This window comes from Coturnix japonica, chromosome 27 (genome assembly GCF_054131305.1).
Source record: "Coturnix japonica strain WE chromosome 27, WE-NBRP24, whole genome shotgun sequence".
Taxonomy (NCBI): Eukaryota; Metazoa; Chordata; class Aves; order Galliformes; family Phasianidae; genus Coturnix; species Coturnix japonica.
In genome coordinates this window covers 924,883-942,917 of record NC_140689.1, presented here as the reverse complement: position 1 = coordinate 942,917, position 18,035 = coordinate 924,883, and the positions used below count along the sequence as shown (strand labels likewise).

The following is an 18,035-nucleotide window of genomic DNA, read 5'->3' as shown; positions in this document are numbered from 1 at the left end:
GTTTCCCATCAGCCTTCGCGCGTACGGTGGCCGAGAAGGAGCTGCGAGTGTGACGGCGCGGACCGGTGCTGCTCGCCAAGATGGCGGACGAGGAGGGTGAAGGGCCGCCGCGCTCGGCCGCGGCCCCGCAGCGGAACGGCGGCGATGAAGGAGCCCCGGGGGGACCGCGGGTGGTCCGCATCGTGAAATCCGAATCCGGATACGGCTTCAACGTGCGGGGCCAAGTGAGCGAGGGCGGGCAGCTGCGGAGCATCAACGGCGAGCTCTACGCACCGCTGCAGCACGTCAGCGCCGTGCTGGGCGGGGGGGCGGCCGACCGGGCCGGGGTCCGTAAAGGAGACCGCATCCTGGAGGTGTGAGTACGGGGGGGGCCGCCGCCGGGCCCGGGCTGCGGGGGAGGGGTGGTGTGGAGGGGGGGTGTGGTGGCTGCATCGGTATTGAGGGGGTTTGGGGATCCGGGGGGAGCTCTGGTGTGGGTGAGGGGGGTCCTGAGGGGGGTGGGAAATGGGGTCGTGAGGGAAATGGGGGGCTCTGAGGGGTCTGGGGTGGCTGAGGGGGATCCTGAGGGGGCCCCTGGGGCTGAGGGGTGTCTTGAGGGGGTTTAGGGGGGGGAGCCTGATGAGGCTGAAGGTGCCCTAAGTGGGCCTTGATGGGTTCTGGGGGGATTCTGAGGTTGTGGGGATGTCCTGGGGGGTCTGGGGTGGCACCCTGAGTGGGCTGAGGGGAAGTCGTAAGGAGTTTGGGGGTGGTCTCGAGGAGGTTCTGAAGGGTCTGGGGAATTGGAGGGGATGTTCTGAGTGAGCTGCGGGGTATGAGGTGGAACCTGAGAGGAGGAATCACAGAGGGGTTTGAGGGGCCTCAGGGGTTCTGAAGGGCATTAGGGGAATTAATTCCTGAGGGGGTCATACAGAGGTCCTGAGAGGTTTGCGGGGGGTCCTGAGAGGACTGAGCCTCACTGAAGTTTGGGGACGTATAGAAGGGGTTGTGGGGTCTGGGCCATTTCTGAACTGAAGCTGTTGGGGGAGTTATGGGGCTGATTCAGGTACCCCGTGCTTCACAGGGAAGGGTGCTTTGGGTGAGAGTCTTTGAGGGGTTGGAGGGTGGGAGTTCCCCACCAGGATATAGGGCCGGTTGGGGCTCCCCACACCTCATGGGGGATCATTAGGGAGTGCTGTGTGCACCCCGAGGTGGGGTCTGAGCCTGCTGTCCCTTCATAGGGCTCTCTGTGGGGCTGTGCCCCATTCCTTGCACTGGAAGCACTCAGGGGGCTGCCCCTCTCTACCCCCCGTGAGGCTTTTAGGGACAATTCAGGGGGTGCTGCACCATTGGCATCCTTGAGAGCTTTGGGGTGTGTGGATACTGTCTCCATCTCTGCTGTGCTGACGTTTTGATGTTCCCTTTCTTTATGGTGTGTGGGGATTCTTCCCTCAAGCAACGTGTTTAGGTGCAGCTTTGGGGTCCGTATGGGCACCAGGGGGACGGGGTTGAACTGGTGCTGGTTACATCCTGACCCCTTGGTTGTCCCTTGCAGGAATTACAGGGAATGTCTTGCCATAGAAATGCTTCGGTGTGTTGAAACCTTTCTCTTTCCTAAAAAATCTCATCAGTGTTGATTTGGTGGGACCAAAAACGGGCACATCGCCGTGCACCTCTTTGGGTTGGTTCTGCCTGTGCTGAGCAGTCACTGCTGTTCCCTACACCTTTGTACTCGGTGCTGAGTTGGTTAAGCTCAATTACTTATTAATTACAGGGATTTCCCAGCAGCAGGAATGCTTTGCTGCTGGGCTCTGAAGGACAGTGCGGGGCTGGAGGTGGCTGTGCCCTGCGGCAGGCCCTGAGTGCTGCTCTTCCCAGTGACCCAAATCCATCCTGCTTTGATTTTCTGTGCAGCAGAAGCATTTGGAGCTGAATTGTGCACCTGGAGGAGCGATGTGAGAGCAGCTCTTATTGACCCAGGGAAATGGCTGTATGCGTTGTAAGGTGTCAGGCTGGAGCTCTGCCTTGTGGGAGATGCTTAAAATGTGCTGTGTGAAGGAGACACAGAAGTGTAGGGGCTGGAAGGGACCTCTGTAGATCCCCTGAAGTAGCTCCCTGCAGCACAATCACATCCAGGTGGGTTTGAGTATCTCCAGAAAATGAGACCCCACCATCTCTCTGGGCAGCCTGTTCCATCTTGCTAAGGAATGGGATTTCCTCTCCCTGCCCATCTCCAGGGTGAAGCCACTTCCTCATTTCCCCGTGGCTCATCTTGTAGCTCCATCAGGTTGGCTTTCACCTTCTCCCCGTATCAACTGTCACATTCATTAGCTGGGATGCCTCGGTCAGCTCGCCAGCCCTACGCTGCCTGTGTGTTCAGCAGGACGCGGGCATTGATTAAAACCCAGCTCCTGCCAGTCAGTCCAAGTGTGCTCGTGAGTCGAGCAGGAAACAATAAAACAGCCTCCAAAAATAGCTCTGGTTTCCTCTGCGCTGTGCCATACGGGGCTCCAGGCTCTGTGAGCAGCTTGCACAGGGCTATGGGACACGGATCTTGCTCCATGCTCTGCCCAAGGTGTGGTCTGGAGGTTTTCTTTGGGTCCCTGTGCTCTCACAGTCCTTTCTCACCATCCATTCTACACTCCCATACCTAAAGTGCAGCTCTTGCTTTCCAAGGTTGATTTTGCAATGCAGCCATGGCGTGCTCTCTAATCTCCTTAGCTCGTTGTGTGTTTGTGGGTGTTGAGGGCATTGGAGTCAGACAATGAGAGCTCATTTAGTTCTTGATTATCACCCTGAATGACAATCATAACTAATCTCGGCGGGGAGGAGCTCTGCACTGCTGCTAACTCTGTCTGCAGGGAGCTGGCTCAGAACGAGTTGACAAGGATGTGGTTGTTGGTAAAAGGGAGCTCAGTGAGACCCTGGTTCAGGTGCAGTGCTGTCTGTCCTGCAGAACAGGAGAGATGTTTGGTGTTTTGTTAATAGGCTTTCTCCACTTTTTCTCTTAAGTCTTTGGCATGGCATTGCCCAACCAGCTCTTTAACAGGCGACAAGACCACGTGGCTGTGCAGAGCCTGGGGCTGCTGACGCTGCCACGGACCAGCTTTGTCCTGAAGGAAATGAAACTCCGTCTTCTTGGCCCAAAGTCGGATGTTGCCTGTCAGTATGAGCCAGAAGAAGCCAGTGCTGCTCTGGGGAGGCACAGAGCTGTCAGCAGGAAGGACAGGGCAGCGTTGTGCTGCTCATGCCAGAAAATCACCTTATGGAGCAGTCAGCAGGCTTACCTGGACCAGAGGCTTTATGGATGTCTGCTTAACCTCACATGGCTCAGGGAACGTCCTTTCTTTTTCCTCTGGGCTCCCTGGTTCTCAGTGTGGTCCCATCCCTTGCTGTGCACTGAGCTCGAGGGACGTCCAAGGAAAAGACTGCAAATGGATCTCCTTCCTTGAGTGAGATAACAGCGGTGGGTAAATGAAGAGCCCTCGCTTGCTGGCTTTCCCATTAAGCGTGCAATTAAATAAATGAGAGAACCTTTTTATCTGCCCTGGCTTAACACTTCTGCAGTCTATTCCGACAGAATGCTCTGTGTGCTCATGGGGATGAGTTTAATTACTGAAGCTGGAGAAATTCAGCCCCATATCTGCTGCCTCTGCTCCATCCATAGAGGCAACGTGCCACGCTCAGCATCCCACGCTGCTTTTCTTGTGTGCCTTTCCCCATCGTTCCCTCTCCGTTCTCAACATTCCTGCTTGAACTTCCCTCAAGGAGGGTTTGTTGGGGTCTGCATGAACCAATTCAAATCCTTGCTTTGATTTTGGCCAACGAGTCTGTGCCCAAAACTCCAGCTCAGTGCTGGCCCTGGAGCTCTTGGAGGTCTGTCTGTCCCGATGCTTGGCTGCTCTCAGGGCACCTGAGGTTATTGGTTTTGATTCTTGCTCCTGCTGCAGCTGCTGTGGGAGCTGCCTGCCGTTGTATTTGATACAGGTTGGGCCTCTGAAGTGTCTGGAGGATCATTGTAGGATGGTATGGGTTGAAAGAGACCCAAAGGACCACTGAGTTCCAAAAATGCTTTTCCTTTCTTTCAGCATGGCTATGTGTTAAGTCAATATTTGTTTTCTTTTAAGTGATATTTAGTTTCGGACCATCTGAAGCATTGCTGTTCTTTGCCTCCTTTCAGAGTGCTTAAGAAGCGTTCATTTGCAAGGCATCGTTGCTCACGTAATTGGAGCTGGTGATTGAATGGCAGCGCTGCAGTTTGCTAGAGCAGAGCCTGTAAATGTGCGTGGGGGCATTAAAGCTGCCTTAAGGTGTCCTGAGAGGCTGCTGTGGAAGTGGTTGTTCTCCCAGGTTCCTGCTTTATTCTGCACAGGAGGAGTGGGAATGGTTGCTGGAACCATACTCAGCGATTTCTTCTGAGGGTTATTTATGTTTGAAGTAATGCTGAGTGAGATCTGGGTTTTGTAGCCTTAAAAGGAACGCTGGCTTCCATCTAGGAAGAGCATTTGTGTGATAAGAAATGGGGAAAGAACTGCCCTTCCCAGAGCAGGGAGCAGTGCATCGCTGCACCGGTGACTGGTGAGAACTGCAGGAGAAGCAGAAGTGCATGGAGCTGCCTGGGGGTGCCCTGAGTTCTGTCCTGGAGCTGAGGGTCAAGAGCTGGAAGAGGCGCTGGGTGGTGGAGGTTGGAAGCCATCATCTCAAGGGAGGTCCTCACTTCAAGGCAGCATCATGCAGGCTTTCCACAGCCCATTTCCTTGTCTTCTCTTGGCAGGCGGTCAGGAAACTAGAAGTCTTCGCAGAAAATGAGTCATTCAGTGCATAAATGGGAGAACTGAGATGCTCTGTGTGGTGCAGCTTCCTTAGTGTTGGTGTGTTGGGGAGTTCTGCTACATCCTTGGGATTTAATGTGGGATATCCCGAGAATTGGGGTCGTTGGTTTTAAAGTGAAGGAGGGAAGATTTGGGTCAGATGTGAGGATGGAATCCTTTACTCACAGGGCAATGAGGCTGTGGGTGCTCCAGGCCATGGATGGGACCCTCAGCAGCCTGAGCGTGTGGGGAGCAGCCAGCTCATGGTAGGGGTAGGGCTGGGGGTGTGAAGACCCTTCCAACCCAATCATTCTGCAGGTCTATGGTCTGTAGGTCTCTTCCAACCCAACTGTGCTGGGATCCCATTGCTCTCTGAATCACAGAATACCCCAGGTCGGAAGGGACCCAGGAGGATGCAGGCACTGGGCAGCCCTGACGGGTGGGTGGTTGTGTTGGTGGCAGCAGTGCATGCCTCAGCCTCAGCTCACAGCACAGTGCCTCGGTCCTGGTTCCATAACAGCTCTGCTGATGGCCCTGTGGAGCACAGTGTGCTCAGGGCTTGGACTTGGTGATGTCTGTGGGTCCCTTCTGCTCCATGAGGTGAGGAGGAAGCCGGGTACTGACGAAGGCTCAATGATCATTGTCTGGGAGTGGAAGGGGCAGGACCTCCCATTCCTGATTTACCACATCTGCCTTTGGCTGGAGAGGTGACCTCACAGGGGAAGCTGCTCTCTGAGCTCTGTCCCACTGTGGTTTGCAGTGAGCAGAGTTCTCCTTTTGGCCCTTCCCATGCAGAGCTGAGCTGTGCACTCTGGGCTGTGATGGTGGTTGGACTCAGTGATCCTGTAATGAATCTGTGATCCCGTGGGTGGGCACGGTGATGGCGATGGGTCAGTGGTTGAACTTGATGATCTTGGGGGTCTTTTCCAGCCTTTCTGACCATGTGGTTTTACCTCAGGCCTGCTCGGCATCCCCCAGAGCTGGACAGGAGGCTGAAGCTGGGCTGAGCACCTGGGCAGGGTGTGGGTGATACCTGCGAGTTGAGTTCTGCTGCCTCCAGATGGAAGCAGGAGCTCAAAGAGAAAAGCAGCTGAGCATCCCAGCAAAAGCATGCGGGGCTGTCGGCATGTTTGTGGCTCCTCTCACCTCACCCACTGCTGCAGCTCTGCACACAGCAGCTCCTTTCCCATCCCCTTTCTCCCCAAGGTTTGTGGAGGATTTCTGCAGGCAGAGTTGCTATGGTGACTCCGTTGCAGAGCTGCCCTTGCCCTGTGTGGGGGCTCGGCTGCTGAAACACCGAGGTGAGCAGGGCTGTCAGCCTCTGCTTACAGGGAGAAGTCCTGCTGTGGGTCACACGGGCAGCAGTGCTGGAGGTCTTTGCAGCCTGGCTTTAATTCCACTGAATGGAAGCGATCTCCCATTGCAGTGAGTGAGCAGCACGTGAGCCTCGCTCAGCTGGAACGAACACGAGTGCTGCTTCTGCAGAGCGCTGTGTGCCAGTGAGGAATGGCACCATCCCACTGCGATGAGAAGGGGATTTTCCCGATTCTGAGCTCTGTCACCTCGTTACTCCACTGGAAGAGCTGAGTGTGGCTCTCGGGTTCTCTTATCACAAAGAATCCGGAGCATCTGCAGCTTCTCCCAGGCTGCTCCAGTAAGTTCCAGGCTTGTTCCCAATGCTGGGGGGTCTCCTATCACCTCTGAGCACCCGGCAGCCCCTCAGGAGTATGACTGGACTCAGGGCAAAGCTCTGCCTGCAGCTGTTTACACAGGGAATGCTTTGGATGCCAGACTCGGAGCAGAGTTTGTGGAGTCCTGCTACAAAGTGTAGCTCTTATCAGGAGGAAAAACAGGCTCATCCTCACGTCTGGAAGGGAACACAGTGGTTCTCTATGGACCACTCTCAAAACAACATCTTCCCAAGGCATGCTTTGCAGCACAGAGGTGCTCAGGGCCCAGCTCCCACAGTCTGGGTGGAGCAGGGCCAGGCTCAGGGATGTGCTTTTGCTGTGGCAGAACTGCTGGGAGAAAGCAAAGCTGTTGGGCTGAAAAGAACATGGGAGAACACTGGTCTCCTTGCCTGACAGTGCAGCAGATGTGCTTGTCTTGTGGGTGCTGGGTCTGGGGTGGGAACAGCAGCTCCCCAAATGACTTCCCCATGCCCTCTGTGCATGCAAGGCTGTTTTCCCCTTCTTGTTCCTTTCTCTTTCTTGTTCCTCTGGAAGCTACAGCTCAGATGTATGGAAATCTTTTTGATGTTTTGGATCTGTAGAGGCTCCAGAGGTGGCTTTTGCCTGAGCAGAATGGTGTGTGTTGGGCAGTCAGTGTTTTCTTCCCCCATTCTTCTGTCACTTCATGTTCATGGGACGAACATCTGTGTAGTTCTGTGTTACGAAACCTGTTTTAGATATTCACATGCATGAACCTTGTTGGCTTCAGAGCTGGTCCTATGTGAGCAATGTGTGATTCAGTGGGGCTGAGTGGCTGCCCCACAGCTGGAGGTGCTCAGGGTGGGCTGGATGTGGCTCTGGCAGCCTGACCCACGCAGGTGTCCCTCCCAGTTGTAGGGGTTAGAACGGGACAGGCTTTAAGGGTCTCTTCCAATCTAAAGCATTCTCTGGCTCTGCAAAGCCCCTAAAGATCTTCTGGCTGTGTTGGAAGCTCCTGAACAAGGTACCATAACAAATAACCCAATAAACTGTCAGTAGGAGAAATGGATGTAGCTTAAACCCCATGTCGTGAGAGCAGAGCGGTGCAGCTGGGCTCTGCTTGCTTCCTGGCAGAGCTGAGCTGCAGAGCTGCTCCCACCGAAGCAGAACTTGCAGAGTTTTAACATGGGAACTACGTGGGTTGTTTTTGGGCGTTTTTTTTGTGTGCTTTTCTTGCTTCTCTCTTGCTGGTGTAACCCACTGTAGGAAGGGTGCTGAAGCCATGGAGATGTCAGTTACCTTCTGCTGGTGGGGAGGCAGATCCGTGCTGGATTTCTGGGCTGGCTCTGGGTGTCCTCTTGGCTTTGCTGACGTCTCCCCACTGTCTTACAGGAACGGCGTGAACGTTGAAGGAGCAACACACAAGCAGGTGGTGGACCTGATCCGTGCTGGGGAGAAGGAGCTGATCCTGACGGTGCTGTCAGTGCCTCCCCATGAGGCTGACAACCTCGACCCCAGTGACGACTCCTTGGGGCAGTCCTTCTACGACTACACAGAGAAGCAGGCCGTGCCCATCTCCATCCCCACCTACAAGCACGTGGAGCAGAATGGAGAGAAGTTTGTGGTTGGTACTGGCTGGATGGTGCTTCCCATGAGCTCATGTACTGCTTGTGGACAGCGGGTGGCAGTGGTCCCTTTGTGCCTTTAATATCATTAATTTATTATTGCCTGCTTTTGACGCAGACTTATTTAGCCTGAGTTTGGTTATTCTTTTGCAGTTATTTCTTGTGTGCTGCAAACGTTTTTATTAATACCACTAGTATAGAAGATGAGCCATAGTTTTCTCATGTGAGCTTTTGCTCATGTTTGAACTCCTGTTTTACACCAAGTGTTGAGGTGAGGGGGAGCAGATGTCCTGATGTGCTGCTTCCCATCTGGGGAGTTGCTTTTCTCTTCCATCACCTTTTTGTCTCTGGAGAATATGGGGGAAAATTAATTAAAGAAAGGTGCCCAGCTTGCAAACCTCATAGCCGTCTTCCTGCCCGCCCTGTGCTTGCTTCTTGCCCTTGCTGGGGGAAACTTTAAACCATAGGGGTTGGAAGAGACCTCTTCATTTGCTTCAGAGCTCAGTTGGGGCTTTGCTGCTGGGAGGGTGAAGGGCTGGTGCTGGGAGACTGTAGGGGAGCAGAGAAACCTCTGTGCTGGAGCTGCTGCTCTCTGCACCTCCTGGCCCTGTCCCAGCACCTCCTCCTCTCTCAAGGTGGTGCTGGAAGCATTGAACCATACTTCTCATTACAGCTCAAACCCTGCTGGCTGCGCTCTGAAGCTGCTTCTCTCTGCCCCCCTCAGGTGTACAACGTTTACATGGCCGGTCGGCAGCTCTGCTCCAAGCGGTACCGTGAGTTTGCCATCCTGCACCAGAACCTGAAGCGGGAATTTGCCAATTTCACCTTCCCACGTCTCCCTGGAAAGTGGCCCTTTTCCCTTTCGGAACAGCAGCTGGATGCCCGGCGGCGAGGGCTGGAGGAGTACCTGGAGAAAGGTATGGAGCTGAGAGCAGGAACTGCACGGAATCACAGTCCCAAAACCACAGGGGTCAGAAGGGACCTCTGGAGATCCCCCAGCCCAGCCCTTAAGCAGCTCCCTGCTACACATTGTCCAGGGTCACATCCACGTGGGTTTGAATCTTTCCAGAGAAGGAAACTCCCCCATGCCTCTCTGGGCTCAGTTCCAGGGCTCTTCTACCCCCACATTCAGACAGAACTTTTATGGCTGAAGTGCTGAGCTCCATCACGTTGTGAGCCCCACAGTGGGATGTAGGTCAGGTTCTCCCCACCCCACACAGCTCATTCATCTTCCTGCTCCTGGCAGCAGGAAGAGGCAGGCTGGTCGCATTTGGGTGCAGCACGATGCGCTTCAGCTCCAGATTATTTCCTGAACTTGACCTGAATTCCCAAATAGCTCCATTCCCTCTGGAATAACTATTTATGAAATCCTTACACCGCTTTTAAGTACAGCTGAAACCTCCCGTTGGCCGACTGCCTGCAGCCTGAGCTTTGCCCAGGGGGAATATCTCACATGATGATCTACCCATCACTGCTGCTCTCTCTTCTTGGTGCCAGCCCACCTGCCCCAGCTCACTTAGAGAAGGCTCTCCCTGCTCTTGGCTGCCTGCATTGTCTCCCTGTCCTTTGGGCAGCTCCTGGAGGGGCAGCTGCCTTTCCCTGGGGTAGGCCCCTGACCTGTGCTCTGTCCTGCAGTGTGCTCCATCCGTGTCATTGGAGAGAGTGACATCATGCAGGAGTTCCTGTCGGAGTCGGATGAGGTAGGCACGAGGGCAGCATGCTGCAGCTTTGCTCTGATAGAGATTGCGCTGGGAAGCAGGGACACTGCCAAAGCCATGTAGAAAGCAACAGCATTAAAACAAGGCTGCCCCCTGAGCCCTGCCATGGGCTTCTTGTCCCCTGTTTGATCAGGCCGCTGCTTCTTTCAGAATTCCCCGTTGCAGTCTGAAAAGGGATTGTGGAGGCTTGTTGGGTGTGATGGTGTGCAAATGACCACGTTAATTAGCAATGAAAGACAATCAGTACTTGGTCCATGGAGTTCATGGCTCAGCTCAGCCTGAGCTTGGAGGGGTGACCCCCCCAAAGCCCCTCAGCCGTGGGCCTCACTGATTCCTGTCCTCTTCCTTTCTTCAGAACTACAATGGTGTCTCAGACGTGGAGCTCCGGGTAGCGCTACCAGACATAACAACAGTGACAGTCAGAGTCAAAAAGAACAGCACTACAGACCAGGTGTACCAGGTGGGCTGCTTTATTGCCTTTCTTTTGAACATGAGTGAAGAATGTGATCCATGTGTTCCCTGAGGCCCTGGAGGTGCCCACTGGCTCCTCTGCCCCTCCTCAGCATCAGTGTTGTAGCAGGGAGGGTGGGAACTGGCGAGCCCTGACCTCACACTGCGCTGAGACAGCATTTACTTGGCTTGGCTGCAAGGATGGAGCAGGGCTTGAATTAATTGTCCCTGATAACATTTTAAAGCTGGTGGATGGCTGCGAGCACCGTGGCTGTAACACAGTGTGCCTGGCACAGCAGTTGTGTGCATCCAGCACCCATTCTCCTTGGTGTGAGCAGCTCGGGGTAGGCAGTGCTCGGGGGCAGCCCACGCAGAGCTGGCCCAGCCCTCCTGCTCATCCCACCTTCCCTTTGGTTACTCTCCAGGCCGTGGCTGCTAAAGTTGGAATGGACAGCATTACCGCCAACTACTTCGCCTTGTTTGAAGTGATCAATCACTCCTTCGGTAAGTGCCAGGAGCCAGCAGCAGCCAAGGCAGAGCTGGCAGAGCCCGAGGGCACTCCTGCAGCTCTTATCTGTGCTCACAGAACCAAGAGCCCTGGAGGAACCGGGCAGGCACAGTGCTGATAATGGGGAGCCCTCAAAATCTGATGGCTTTTGGTGTTTGTTTGTTTTTTTGCTGCTGTTTGACTTTCCTGTTCCTAGGCAGTTTAAGGAGACACTTTTGTTTAGCTGAGATACATTTTACTTTGGTTCAGAGGGAGGTGGTGGCCAGCATCACTGAAACACAGCTGGAGATCGGACACAAGCAGCATCTCAGTGCAGGGGGGCTGCAGAGGAGATGGGATGTGCTCTGTGCACATGTAGAGCTGGGTCCAGGCTGCAACGGGCTGCAAGCTGCTGCTCATCATCTCATCTGTCCTTCGGTGTCTGATGGGATTTGGGGTTGGAACGTGGGATTTTGACACTTAATACTCTCCTTCCAGGCCAGCTTGTGCTGGGGGCTGCCAGGCCTTAGCAAGCTCTGATCTCCCCCAGCTTCATGGTGGGTTCACTGAACCAGCGTTGTCCCCAGCGTCACAGCTGCACCACTGAGTGGGAGCGATGGGATTGTATTCCCCTGTGCTGGGTTCTGAGCTGAGCCTATTTCTCATTCCCAGCCAGGTACCTTTGTTTCCAGGTGTTAGCAGTGGGACAGGGCTGTGCTGGCACAACATCACACAGGCTCCGACCACAGCTATTAATTCCTCATCCCTGAGCGCTGTGCTCTTCACTCTGAAAAGCAAAAACTCCACTTAACTTACCTTCCTTGCAGCTTCTGGACACTCACTGAGAACTTCCCCATTTATTCCTGTCTGTATAGGCTCCATTTAATTTCCCTGGGAGCTGTTAGATCTACCTGCAGTGCAGTGGTGGCCATACCCTTCCTCAATCCATCACGGTGAAGCTCTGAGCACAGGGCTGGCTACTGGCAGTGCTGCGAGGAGTCCCAGTTGCTTCATTTAGCTTAATGCAGAGAAATGGCAGCGTGTGCCCCGTGTGCTCTGCTGGGCACCCAGAGATGCCCCTCACTGCTGTTGTGGTGTCATACAGGGTAAAGTGTTGAGGTGACATTCCTGTCTGTGTCCTAGAGGCCATTGCAGGGGACCAGCAGGATCCAGCACCACAGAAGCAGGTGCTGAGTTAAGCTCATCCCTGTGCCCTCTGCTTCTTGCAGTGCGCAAGTTGGCACCCAATGAATTTCCCCACAAACTCTACGTGCAGAACTACACCTCGGCGGTGCCGGGGACGTGCCTGACCATCCGGAAATGGCTCTTCACAACAGAGGAGGAGGCTCTTCTCAATGACAACGACTTGGCAGTCACCTACTTCTTCCATCAGGTGGGTGCCCGAGAGCTCTCTGGGAGAGCTGCAGCTTTGTGCTGGAGGTAAGCCAACCCAGGTTGCCTATCAGGAAAAATATCTTCCCTGAAGGAATGGTGGTGTGTTGGAACAGGCTGCCCAGGGAGCAGGGGGAGGCACGGCCCCTGGAAGGGTTCAAGAACTGCAGAGATGCGGCACTCTGGGACGTGGTTTGTGGGCACAGTGGGGTGGGTTGGGGTTGTACTCGATGATCTTAGGAGTCTCTTCCACCCTTAATGAGTCTATGAACTGCTGGCAGCCAAGAGTCTGGCTCCCACAACTGCTGCAGCCACTGCTCTCCTTGGTTGGATGGCTTTGAGGAGCAGCAGTGCCTGGCCTGGGTGCGTCCTGCTGGCTGGGGCTGTATGGGGGGACTCACGCAGCTCTCCATGCTGCCCCTTCCCAGGGTGAGCTGAGGGATCCCGTGTGGGTGGGATATTTTCCCCAGCTCTCTATGAGGTCTATAGGCAGCGGGGGAGCAGATTTCTCCCTGCTCTGAGGAACTACAATGTTTCTGTCATTTCACCTGCCCCCTCCTATGCTGCTGCCCTATAGGATGAAGTGAGCCTGAGAAGAGCCGTGTTCTCCCTTGACTGTAGAAAGCCAGGCTAGGATGACCAGCCCAGAGGTAGATATCTGCCTACTTCAGTAAGATGGGTGCTGCTCTGTCTATCTCCACCACCAGAAATGCTTTCCTGACACTCCAGACTGAGCCAGTACCGGCCCCTGGTAGAAACTGAATGAAAGAGAGCTGCTGGCAAGCTGTGTGATTTCCTAGACTGGCTCTTATGTTGACTGGGAACTTTGAGAGCCACCAGGCAGAACTTGGGGTGCATAGGGTTGAAGGAAGGTTTTGCTCAGTCTTAAGGGTAACACAGGATTCCATGCCAGTGCTGCCTTCCAGCAGCACGGTGGGCAAAAGCCAGGGGACACCCAAAGGCAAAAGCAGGATGCCAAGCCAGATGTCCAGGTCCATCCTTTTCCTCCAGGGGATGTTATTCCAGTGTCCTCCTGCATGGTGCTCAGGGGCTCTTGATGGCCCTGGGATGTGCTGGTGGGATCTGCAGTCTGACTGCTGGGTTTTTTTTTTTGTTTTTTTTTTTTTTTTCCCACTTTTTCCTGTTGAAGGCTGTTGATGATGTCAAGAAAGGCTACATCAAAGCAGAGGAGAAATCCTACCAGCTACAGAAGCTGTGTGAGCAGAGGAAGATGGTCATGGTGAGTTGTCCCACCTGTCCTGCTTGTTTCCTCCTTGCAGTACCTTACCCAGCACCACTCCAAGCAGCCACTAAACCTTGTGCTGAAAGGTGACCGTAGCAGTCCTTCCCCTGCAGCCGTCCAGGGGCAGCTGCTGCTCCCCAGTCATCAAGAGGCAAAGCTCTTTTTCTGTCCCCAAAAGCTCCAGAGGTGGCCTCACAAAGAGGAGCAGGCCACAGCTGCTTGCAGTGCAGCTGCTGTGCTCCTGTGCCTTCATTTCTTTGTAGCCTGGCAGAAGTCCAGGGCTCAGCCCACACTGGGGTCCCACAGCCAGTCCATACACATCTCTGACATCCCCCAGTGTGGACCCTGGAAGAGTAACCCAGAATGCTGATAAGCTCTTAATGATTAACCAACACAAGGATCAGTAAGCAGACACTTCCTGCACTGGATCACCTGTAGCTCCAAAGGGAGATATGGCTCTTGGCCTCCGTGTCCCCCTCTCACATGTTGTGGTTCTGCTCCATGAAAACCTTCCCTTGCAATGAGAAATCACAGTCCTGGAAGTCGTTGGATGGAGCCCTGGGATGGGGGCACCTTTAGGGAACCCCTTGGATGGGGACACACTTTGGGCAGCCCTGCTGCCCGTGGGTTCCCAGCCTTCCTGTGCAGGGCTGCAGGGTTCTGAGGGGGCCGTATCCCCATCCCAAGATGTAACCTGGCCAACATGCCCCTTTTCTCTCCTCAGTATTTAAACATGTTGCGGACGTGTGAGGGTTACAACGAGATCATCTTCCCTCATTGCTCCTGTGACTCTCGGCGGAAGGGACACGTGATCACGGCCATCAGCATTAAGCACTTTAAACTCCACGCCTGCACCGAGGAGGGACAGCTGGAGGTGAGAGCACAGCTCCGGACTCAGCCCCATAGCTCTGTAAGAAGCCCCAGAGCTCAGGGCTGTGATCCCTGACCTGCTTGTGGCTTCACTTTGCCACCCAATGTGTCTCGAACCCCCTCTGCTCCCCAGGGGCTCACCTGGGTTTTGTCTCCCCTTAGAACCAGGTAATAGCATTTGAATGGGATGAAATGCAGCGGTGGGACACAGATGAAGAGGGAATGGCCTTTTGTTTTGAATACGCTCGAGGAGAGAAGAAACCTCGATGGGTTAAAATCTTCACCCCCTACGTAAGTAGCCCCATTCCTACAGGTCTGAGAAGCCAAAGCTGCTCCGTGTCCGGGTGAAGTGGTGTCACTCCCATCCATCCTGGGAGCAGTGACCTTCAACACCTTTGGCAGAGACACAGACATTCTGTGGTTCTTAAGGTCCCTCTCAACCCAGCCACTCTGTGATCCCACTGTTGTGTGATTTTTGAGGTCCCTTCCGCCCCAGGTGTGCGGTGATTCCATAGCTGTGTCACCTGTAGGGTCCCTTCCAACCCAACCACTGTGATCCCATGGTTCTGTGCTATTCCATGTCCCTTCCACCCCAGCCATCCCATGACTCCAAGTCTGTCTGGGAGCTGCAGAACCCCCAGCGCTGCGGTGGGAATGCAGCCACCAGGAGGAGCCAGCAGCACTGGCCAGGCGTTGGGTGCTGCGTGATCTGAGCTGCGCCCGCTTTCTCTTTGCAGTTCAACTACATGCATGAGTGCTTCGAGCGGGTCTTCTGTGAGCTGAAGTGGAGGAAAGAGGTAAGAAGCTGCAACTGCAGGGAATCTCCTTCACCTCCCATGGCAGCGTTTTGCTGGCAATTGCTCCTGCCTGCCCCCAGTCAAGAAGGGTTGAACAGGGAGCAGCGGGTGTTTGAGCGGGGAGCTGGCTCTGCTGGGAGCACGGTGCTGTGTTTGCAGAGCTGCAGGGTGCTGTGTGTCACGGTCCAATGAGGAGCTCCCGGGGTTGGTGGGCTCTGCTGTCGCCTGCAGGTGGCAAAATCTTCTGTCCTGTGGCTGCTGAGCTATTCAGAAGGGGCTCTCTTCTATTCAGAGCCATGCTGTCAGTGTGGGTCCGTCCTCTGCCCCCTGTGCTGTGGCTGCTGGTGCCATACAGCTCTCTTGTTCTCTCATCCCCTCTGCCTTGGGCTCTCTGTGCTGTGGAGTTAGGAGCTCCAGGGCTTGGATGTGAGGTGCTGCAGTGGGGACTAAAGGTCCCCATTGGGTGACATCCCTGTCCTCATAGGAACTATGAGCTCTGGGCTCTGTGACCCCACTGGGTGACATTGCTGTCACGCTGCAGATGACACTGTGCTCAGCACCACCCTCTGTGTGGCTCAGGGCTGCATCCTGGCAGCGGTCCGGGGCCAAAGCTCTGGGGCCAGAGGTGGGATGGAGACATAGAGCTGGTGGTGCTGATGTTGCGGCTGTGCTGGAGGTGGTGCTCCTGTGCTGGAGCTGGAGCTGCATTTCTGGTGCTGGTTGCTAGAGGTGGAGCTGGAAGTGGTGCTTAGTGCTGCTGGTTGTGCTGGGCTGGAAGTTTCAGTGGTGCTGGAGCTGCTTTGCTGTGCAGAAGTGCCGCTCTCGCCCCTCCCGCTGCTCCCATCCGCCTCTCACTCCCCTCACACCCCCTCGGGCTCCATTTTTTATTTATCCCCTTCCCATCTTTTTCCCTTGTCAAGGTGGAGGAGGAGGCAACAGACAAGGATAACCAGAACTGCAGCACAGACACGGTGTGCAGCAAGGTAACCGCGCTGCAGCACCCGCCAGGAGCTCTGCGCCTTCTGCTGCTCCCCCAGCTCCGCTCCTGTTGCACACGCAGCTCTGCTCCATTCCTCTGCCATGGCTGCAGGCTGTGCTGCTGCGCACAGTGGAGTGTGGCCGTGCCTGGCTGTGTGTGACTGTAGCTGGCTGTATCTGTGCCTGCACTGAGCTGCACTCGGCTGTGCTCACTGAGGTGGAACACCCCCAAGAGCCCTTTTGATGGTGTCACTGCTGCAGAAGGAGCCCCCGGCCCCACACACCGCTTCCTCTGCCCCACAGATGCTGAGCTGTAGATAACAGCAGGGCAACCCCCAGTGCTGTGGGGTGGAGGCTGCGTGTGCTGAGCATCCCCTGGCTGGGCCCTAAGCATATCACAGCTCTATGGGACAACTTGCAGCTCCCCCCCAGCCTTGGTTGATGCATCCCCCCCAGCCCCACACGAGTGGAGCAGGGAATGGTTCTGCATCCTGTGAAATAAAGGCTGCGGATGAAGTGCCCAAAATGCAGCATCGAGCTCTTGAGGTCGGGTTTGTGGATGGGTTTGCTCCTGGCTGCACTGTGGGGCATTTGGTGCTGTAGGGAGATGGGCAGAGCCGTCCTGGAGCTGAATCATCCCCGGTTGGGCCAAAATTCCAGCAGTGGGCAGGTCTGGAGCAAACACGAAGAGCTGCAGCAGCCTCAAAGCCTGGGCAGAGATGGGGGCGGCGGTAACAATGTGGGGTGCATTGCTGGGTCTGCACCGTATGGGGCACCACGTCTCAGGGTCCTCACCCTATGGGGCACATCATGGCCCCCCAGCCCATGGGGTGCAGTGCAGTGCCACCCTTTGATGCTCCTCTCTCTTCTCTTGCAGAACATCTTCCAGACGGTGCGGTCACAGCAGAGGGACGCGGCCACTTAACCACGGCACAGCAGAACGTAACCCCCCTTCCCTGCCCCCCCTCCAACCCCAGCCCCCAAATTAACACTTAAAAATTCTGTTATTGTATTAAAGCCCTTAAACTAAATATTATTAATAATAACACCATTTGTCAAACGTCATCTTTGTGGGACTGAGGAAGGCTCGGCCCCATCCCGTCCCCTCAGCCCCGCATCCACGGATGGCTCTGATCCCATCTTTTTTTACAGCTGGAAATCGAATTCATCCATTTGCACTGTTTGGATGTATGTATGTATGTATGTATGTGTACAAAAAAATAATGACAAAAAAGAACCATGGCAAAGTGATGTGTACAGCCCCAGGTTACATGGCGCTACTGCAGCGGCTGTGCTGTTTTTAAGGGGGGTTTTTTGCACACACATCCCTCCTCCTGCACCATTCTGGTTTTAAATACTGGAGTTTTTAGAGAGGAAAGGAAAATAAGAGGAGGGGTGAAAAATGGGGGTAAAAAAAAAAAAAAAAAAGAGATGGTTTTAAAAAGGGGTGGGGGGAAGAAAGTAAGGAAAAATAGAAGGAGAAAAAGAAGAAATAAAGGATGGGCCCTCCAAGGTTGACACACTCGGTGCTGTTCCATCCGTGGAGGCGAAGCGTGACCCCAAAGGGCCAATAGGGTAAAAGGGGGCAGCTGGGGACCAAAGGGCCATCATTGGTGGGACATAGGGGTGGGAATGGGGGTTATGGGGTGGGAAGCTCATGCTGCTGTTGGAGCACAGCTGGGCCCTCAGAGCTGCCCTATGTGCCCCCCTGCATCCCCTCTGCCCCTTCCCAGGCTCAGAACCCCTTTTCTCCCCCCACAACCAGCAGCTCGGTGGCATTCCCGTCTGCCTCGCTGTGATTTGGGTATTTTTTGGGGGGGTCGTTTTTGTTGTTGGTTCTTTTGCCTTTTTTTTTTTCCCTTCAGAAAACCGAAAGCTCGGCGCTCTGTAAAGTAGGTCAGGAAACGCCGCGGGGCCCCAGGGCCGTCTGACGGCTCCAGCAGCGCCGCGAAGGGCGACCCAAGCACAAAAACCCTACACAAAAAAACACTACAAAAAAAAAACAACAAACCCACAACCCACCCACCCCCCCCAACCAC

General features: G+C 54.8%; 1 protein-coding gene across 4 annotated transcripts; it reads left to right on the top strand.

The window, feature by feature from the left end:
• Positions 1–67: 67 nt before the first annotated feature.
• On the top strand, positions 68–17,243 carry SNX27 (sorting nexin 27). 4 transcript variants are annotated; one of them, XR_014937404.1, is made up of 13 exons: positions 68–355; positions 7,829–8,060; positions 8,786–8,978; positions 9,697–9,761; positions 10,135–10,239; positions 10,655–10,733; positions 11,946–12,109; positions 13,259–13,348; positions 14,076–14,225; positions 14,355–14,512; positions 14,959–15,018; positions 15,939–16,001; positions 16,874–17,243. XR_014937404.1 is itself a non-coding variant. In XM_085524329.1 (13 exons), the coding sequence occupies exons 1-13, from the start codon at positions 81–83 to the stop codon at positions 16,919–16,921; spliced, it is 1,653 nt and encodes a 550-aa protein (XP_085380455.1). In that variant the 5' UTR covers positions 68–80; the 3' UTR covers positions 16,922–17,243. The 4 variants fall into 4 exon arrangements, 2 of the variants coding, with proteins under 2 accessions (XP_085380455.1, XP_085380457.1); XM_085524329.1 differs by having other exon boundaries at positions 14,384–14,512; XR_014937405.1 differs by lacking the exon at positions 15,939–16,001.
• The last annotated feature ends 792 nt before the right edge of the window (positions 17,244–18,035 follow it).